At 41.8% G+C, this 7,505-nt stretch overlaps 1 protein-coding gene across 1 annotated transcript; it reads right to left on the reverse strand.

Annotated features, from left to right (window-relative positions):
* Positions 1-991: 991 nt before the first annotated feature.
* LOC149868603 (perilipin-3-like) lies at positions 992-6,045 on the reverse strand. The gene is made up of 7 exons (XM_090037655.1): positions 5,866-6,045; positions 4,996-5,191; positions 4,267-4,349; positions 3,711-3,963; positions 2,231-2,430; positions 1,558-1,686; positions 992-1,339 (listed from the first exon to the last, which is right to left on the reverse strand). The coding sequence occupies exons 1-7, from the start codon at positions 6,043-6,045 to the stop codon at positions 992-994; spliced, it is 1,389 nt and encodes a 462-aa protein (XP_089893781.1).
* Positions 6,046-7,505: the final 1,460 nt, after the last annotated feature.

A 7,505-nucleotide genomic window follows, 5' to 3' on the forward strand; every position in this document is an offset into this window, starting at 1 on the left:
ATATAGAAGGAAGGTAGACTAGCAGCAATAGTTCAGGCAGTTTGTTAGTGCCCTCCCAGCTTGTGCCATGCTGCTTTTGATTTCTTCAAAATTTGCTTTGATGCAGCTAGGTAACACACCTGTTCTACTTGGGTAGGGACAAGGGAATCGTGCTCAAATTCATTTGCTGTGTCTTGGTTTCACTAGTACGTCACCTGCCTAGTGTTGCTGCCTAGGATAGGTACCCTTCCTTGCAACAGGGAGTCGGCAACATAACAGCTCACTGCTCCAAACATGGTGGTTAAGATAGCAATAAAGCCCACACCATATAGAGCCCAAACTAGACAGAAACTATTTTAAACCTACACCAAGTGACTAAGACTTCCCTCTTCGCCCAAGCGATTTTTTTTTAATCCAGCTCCCTTATTGCTAGCTTGTTTCAGTCACTCTCCAAAAAGGGAGTATTGACATACCTGACGAAGTAAGTGTCATCTGACTGTATTGAATCTAGTGGACATTCAGCTATTGCTATTTAGTTCTGTAAGGGCAGAGAACAAGTTCCTTTGTATTACAAGAAGAGGGTAAGGGTATATTTATCTGCAGAAGAGCCAGCTTAAGGTTTTAACAATTTTTATTTAGATATACATTTCTTCCAGGAATGGCTGTCACTGCCTCATTCTTCACCTCTGCACAGTAGTTAGAAAAACAGTTTCCTTTTGAGCATCAGAAGCATTCTGATCTACCCTATAAAACACATTTAATCCTAGTCAGGAATTGGATACATACAGAAACATTGTATGTGTGACCAAGTCTGCATGTGATTTCACAACTATGAACAAGTGAATGTCATGGCAAGAGGGAGTTCTAGACTCACTGAATTGTGCAGATCTTCTACTTTTCCAATATCCCTTCAGGCCACAAATCAACATTCCACAGGGCACAGAACTTGCTCATGTGCTTTGCAAGGAACTAGACATTCCTAATTTATTACCAGAAAGTCACCAAAGATTGCCTAGTCCTTCACCTCATCATCTTCTGCATGCTCTCCAGCTGGAGTAAAGGGTCCTACAAGCCAGGTGAGGGGCATGTTATGCACCACATACTCTAGAAGCTCATCTAGAGACCGCTGTATAGCAGCCACTTTCTCTCTGCTCTGGGAGAGGAGACTGCTGGAAAGATCATGGATGGAAGTAGCAGTGGAGAAAGCAGCATTAAGGTCTTCAGTGTCGCCTTTGATCTGTTGGACCTGGTTGCAAATACTGGCTGGGAGGCCCTGGATGTTGGACATTAGGGTAAGGGAGGTGGCCTTTAAGTGTTGGATAATTCTGCAGGCTACAGTCAGAGCTTGAGATTCAATCATCTGTGGAAAGACAAATCGGTAGATTGGAAATGAAGGTAACGGGAATCTTTCTAGTTTCAGTACCCTGTGGTTAGGAGTGTATGAAAATGCACAACATCCCTAAGAGCTCTTCAATAAAAACCTAGCTCTGTACTTTCATTGCTAGATGTCCTTCCTAGAGGAAGGATTAGGTGTTACTTGGGACAAATGCCCAGTCTCCTTGGACTATTTTAGTGTACCTCTGGTTGTGCAGGTATGTTGTCCTCACTCATATCTGGCTGTTTCCTGAGCCAGGCCAGCCACATCTGGTTCATCTTCTCACGGCCATTTTGAAGCTCCTGGTCCACAGCCTGCTTAACACAATCCATCTGAAAAAAAAAAAAAAAAAAAAAAAATTATTATTTTTATTTATTTATTTTAAGAACAGAGGAATGGAGCTACTTGAGGTTCTGGCTTCAGCCTTAGTGAGTTCTATGGCCCAAAGCACACTGAATGGATTTAGACCATGTCAGACCCACCATGGTAAAGCCTGCCAAACATTATCTCCACCACCCCCACAACAGGTACACCCCACAATAGAAATTAAAGTCACCATTCCTGGATTTTACACCTGCACCTCCAGAAATGTAATCTGTTTCCTCCAGTGCACCAAATACCCAGATGGAAAGTTATGTAGGAGAAACCAAGCGACTTTTCTGGTTTTTTTTTTTTTTTTTCTTCTTTTAAACAAAAAATTAAGTTGACAGCAGTCTTACAAAGTTAGCTGTGAAGCCAGAGTGTTTGAGCAGATGGTATCCACCCTGCCCAAACAGGGAAAGGAGGAAAAAAGTTATACCTGGGAAGTGGTAGCCACTCCAGGCAAGCAGTTAAGAGAAAGCATGCATTCAGTAACAAGCATCTGTTTTCTCCTACCAGGTCAATAGTTTGCTGAAGCTGAGACAGGGCTTCCTGGGTGCTTTGTGCACATAGTTTCAGCTTGCCCAGTGTGTGCAGATAGGCACGATGGCGGAGTTTGGTTGAAAGAGCGCCCAGACGCATATAGTAACTCTTCTGCTGTTTTTGCTCTTCAGTGGAAGCCATCTCAAACTCTTCCAGTGATGATGCAAGCTTCACTGAAAAAACAAAACAAAACAATAAAGAACAAATTTTTAGCTGGGGATAAATAGAAGGCCACAAATGTAACCCATTTGCAAATTTTACATCTGGTGCTGAAATTTTTTTCTGGGCTGCATTTTCAGTCGAGTACCCATAGATTTCACTGGTATGCTCCAAGGGCTAAATTACCTTCAGCTGAAGTCAAATTTCGATTAAGTAGGTTACAGGTAGGGACAGGGATTAGGACTTCATTAAGTGACCAGATCAAAAAACTGATCACACCAGGAGAATCAAAAGCTGGTACTTAAGATTAGATGTATAGTTCCTCTTTTTTTTTTTTTTATTTTTATTTTTTGGATGTGTGGTTGATTCCTCCCCCCCAACACCTCCGACACTTCACCTGGTTCCACAGAATACCCAACCTGTACTTGCAATAGGCCTTGTATCCAGCTAGAACCCCCCCCCCAAAGCTTGTAAGAACAAGCTTAGTTTATGATAACACACAAAACAAAACCCAACAACTTATTCAATCTATTTGTTTTTGCAAGCTTACCAAATTATTTTATGGAAAATTAGTTTGGATTTTGCTTAACCAGAGCATCCTCTCTACAAGAGAAAAACCAACTAGCCAAACCCAAACCCAACCAATCCCTTTACCAGATGTAGTAGAAGCCATTGTCATTTTGTTCATGCCTTGAAGTTACACAACTTGCAAGTTAACAAGTTACTCTGCAACTGGACTGTCCCAAGGCTAATAGGTAGGTTGAACAGCAGGCCCAGAGTACTGCCTTGACTGGCAAGTGCCCTACTCTGAGGGTCCTCTTCTCCACTACTACTTTTAAAAGTAGGAGTACCCAAACTTATCTTGTGCTGGATCTGAACCATATGCCTCCTTGCAGGCCAGATCTGTAGGCTGGCCACTTGCTCTAAATCGAGGCAATGCAAGCAGCAGAGCAAGTCGTGTTGGTATAGCCCATGCTGATGTCCAATGATGTCTCTAGGGTCCCAGATTCTGTGCCAGACCCCACCCTTCACTAGCCCACCAGTTGCCTAGCAGGTTAGGAGGTGTGGCTCCATTGACTATACATTTGACACCCCCAATTAAGCCATATTTTGTGGCAGAGGTATTCAGTGGTGGCCTCCATTGACAAGTATCAAAGATCACAGCAGGCTTTTTAAAAAACAAAAAACAAAACAAAACACCACACACACACACACAGATTAAATGGAGCAGCTCCAGAAATTGGAGGGCATTCATCTTCTTAGTACGACAGTGCAGTACTCCAAGCATACTGACCTAGTTCCTCATCTGTGATCGGCAGGTAGTGGTCCACCAGCTCCTCAGATTTCTCCAGCAGTGTATCAATACCACTTGCAACTTTGTGTGCCACACTTGATTCTATTATTTTATCAATGCCACTAGCCACCATAGATTTTGTGGCATCCATACTACTTTGCACAGCATCTTTAGCCATGTCCATCATTCCAGTGACTGTATCTTTTGCTTCTGTTACTGTGGAAACAACTAGCTCCTTACCATTTGAGATCACCTAGGAAGGAGGACAAGGGAGGTCCGAGAGAAAGAGAAAAAAAATTATTAAAGTTTTAATGGGGCGTGCACACCTGCATTGGAATCCCAAAGCTGAATTTGCTACCCACATTTCATTCAACCCTTTCATTTGAGCAGCTTATTACTCCAACATATCATGTTGCAATGTGCCCATTTCAGTCTACTCTTACAGAGAGCCCTTGGACAGGAGGATTGACTACTTGGAGCACAGCATGTGGGGCAGGTGCCAAAGGGGCTACTGCAGGCTGCTGTCCAGTAGTTCCCCCAAGAATTAATCAATTACCTGGTCAGCTGGCTGTTGAAGAATTGGCAGTTTCTTCTCAAGCTTGTCCAAGCTTTTGTGGGCATATTCATCTGCTGCTGCAACTGTATAGAAAAAAAAAAAAAAAAAGGTGTCAGTTTTAATCTCTTAGAACCCATTGCTGTTTTCTTCAGTGCCAAATCTTACTTGGAAGTAGGACAAGAGTTAAATAAAAAAAGCTACTCATACATGCACACATTCCTGTTTTTATCTGGGGGTCAGTTTCTTCTGTGTTTAGGTACATCCTGTCCCCTTGGAAGGTGGGGGGGGGGGGAAGGAGGTCTCTCTTCAGGAGAACTTCAGGTAGTTCTGTGGGGCCACAGATTATTGGACAGGGAAGTTGTCAGGGAACAAGAGGAATGGGCCATGGAGTCTAGGGATCCAGGAGCTCACCAGCTTTAGAACCCATGACTGAGCTGGTTTCAGGGGGTGCTCCAAGAGACTGTGTAGGGGTGGGGGATGCAGGGGAGGAAGAGAATCCTCAAGCAGGCACTCCCCTGTGAAACTTGACAGTATTGGACTGAATGAATTGTAAGGGTGGAAGGGATCTCAAGCATCCTTTAGCCCAAACAGGGTCCTTTGTTCTACTCGAAGGTGCAGCGCTAACATATACATTAGTTTCACATGCTTTTCTAGCTTCAGTCAGGGAAAGAAAGCTGTCATTATACACTATAAATGAAAGTCTCCTGTAACCTGCATTGATTTACTCACCGTGAGGTTCAAGTTTGGTCAAAATTGGTTGCATGGTACCGGCTGCGGCAACAGCAATTGTCTTCACTCCAGTCTCTGCAGCATCACATACCAACTTGACAATTGGATGGTTCTCTTTGGTAGCAGTGTATGCATCAGAGACCTTGTCATAAGTTGAGCTGACCAGTGGTAAGCTTGTCACTATGCTTACTACACTCTGGAGAAGGTAGAGGGGTTGGGGGAAAGATAGATTTAGAACCCATCATGTTTGAGTAGTTTTCGTCATATTATAATTTTCTACACCAGACAATTCCTTAAGGCTTTTGCATAAGATCTTTCCATTTGTATCACTGCATGATGGTCAGAAGCATTCTACTACCAAACCATGAACTTTAATGATAATCAAGTCCCCCCCACCCCATTCATTGGTGTGGGAAGTCTGCCCCTTTAAGAGAGATATCCTTTTGGATTAAGAGACATACATGGCTGTCTTAGTGAGCTTTTTGGGGTTTTTTTTTTTTTTTTTCCTTAAAGGCTGGAAAAAATAAAGTGTCAGGAAGTCATTTTTGGATTTAAAGCGAGTTTTTAGCTACACCTGCAGGCAATGTTGAACCTCGCTTTCACTATTTATTACTAGCAATATTGTGATGTGCACTTCAGCCAACTGTATGCAAGCCAAAATATTTTTTACTTATGTCAAGAAGTCTTACATAATTGATCAGCTTGTTCCGACTCAATTAGCTTTGAGGCCCCCCAACAAGCTATTAACAGGTAAATTTCAGCACAGCTATTGGAGGAAGCACCAATATACTTCTTCAGAGAGCCATCCAGACAGATGCTGGTTTCAGCCCAGTTGGCCTCCACTTTGATCAGCAAGTCTGCTATACCTACCTGATGCTCCTCATTAGTGGTCTTGCAGGAAGCAACAGTCATTTTGTTTTGGTCAGAAGACATGATGAAGGCAGATACTAATGAAAGAAAGGAAAGAGGCAAGGTGAATTGGTTCCATTTCCCTGGACTGTTCTTTACCATGTCAGACTCTGAACTACAGAGTAATAGGATGATTGCCATCTCTGGATTCTCTCCACCTGGTCAACATTTGCTGAACAAACCATTAGGAAGCAGTTAGTGATAAAAATGCATGAGTATGTAAGAAGACATCCTCTACCAGGAAAGGATATCATCACCATCAGATTTCTGGAAAGATAGTTTGCTGGACTTGGACATGATGGATCATGTGTCAAGGACTTCAAATGCATGACTATCTGGTTTCTTCAAGTTCAGTCCTTTCAATCAAGGATATGCCTATGCTAATGCCTTAAGTGGTTAACTGCACCAACTCCAGTCTTCTTGTCTGGCAAAGACTGCTCTCAAGAGGTTTATCTTGTTAGAGAGACATCCCACATATATGCAGCCTAGGGTGCTACAGCAACACAGGCTTTTCAGAAGAGCAGCTTTGCTAAATCATATTAGATGAGCATCTCTGCCTGCACTTAGCAGAATAAGGAGATAGGTACACACATTAAATAGAACTGTATCAAATTATTCAAGACACACTTATGCTGCTTCTAGTTATGGCACAGTATGCCTCTTGTTGCAGGTCTGAAGATTAAGATAGCATGGAACAATTCCTCCCATTTTGTAGGTCATCTGTTGGTCTTCCTTCCAACGTGCATTATTTTCCTTGACTATTTAAAAAAAAAAAAGAGTTAAGTCACAAAAGAGACACCAAGCTTGGACTAGACCTTAGAGACTTGAGTAGCCCTTTTCTGGCCAAGAATCCAAGAACACCAGATGTGTTGTTCCAAGTTGACATGCCATTGTTTGGCCCTCTAAGACACTAACTGCTGAAGTTATCATCTGAAGCATGATCCATGTGTATCCCCTTTGTTATTATCATGCTTGTTTTTTCAGCACAGTAGTAACAAGCATATTGCAACAAGTTTCACAGGCAGGTTATTAGCCTTCTTTTTAAGAAAGCAGGAAGACATTTTATTTTTGTTAGTCAATCCCACCAGATCATATTTTTAAATAATTATAGTGCCCAGATACCGTGGAAACCAAGTTATTTCTCTTCCTATTAAGACTTTAGGATAAATCTAGAAGTGATCAGTATTTGAGATCATCTTGTAACAGGAGAGCTAGGGTAATTGATTTTTCTTGGTTCACTGGCCAAACACTGTTCAGGTCAATCAAAAGCAAAGTAGTCTTAGGTTTGACTTACTGAAACAGAAAGACCATTTTTAAACTTTTGTTTAGCCTCAAAGTCATGAATTTGAACAATTAAAAAGAGTCAGTATAGCAGAACTTAAGCCCCCCCAAGTTTTGACAGATCTGCTTTTTTGGTGACTAAAGGCTTGCCTAGAAGACATACAGTTTCCAACATGAACAGGTGTTTTATTTCTTCTTACATATTTTGTAATTCATGATAGCCTTTCAAGGCAACATTTTATTAGCAGAAGTTTGTTTTACATTAACTGGTCAATTAGATAGATTGAGCTTATTATTGGTTTCTTTTTAAACTAATGTAA

This window comes from Crocodylus siamensis, chromosome 3, assembly GCF_052110815.1.
Source record: "Crocodylus siamensis isolate JL-2025a chromosome 3, ASM5211081v1, whole genome shotgun sequence".
Lineage (NCBI taxonomy): Eukaryota > Metazoa > Chordata > Crocodylia > Crocodylidae > Crocodylus > Crocodylus siamensis.

Coding starts and splice junctions, on each gene's coding strand:
- LOC149868603 (XM_090037655.1), bottom strand. CDS start 6,045: ATGGCAATCATCCTATTACTCTGTAGTTCAGAGTCTGACATGGTAAAG. Junction 2,431..3,710: donor GATCACAGATGAGGAACTAG/GTCAGTATGCTT, acceptor TTGTTTTTTCAG/TGAAGCTTGCATCATCACTG. Junction 1,340..1,557: donor ACATACCTGCACAACCAGAG/GTACACTAAAAT, acceptor GTCTTTCCACAG/ATGATTGAATCTCAAGCTCT.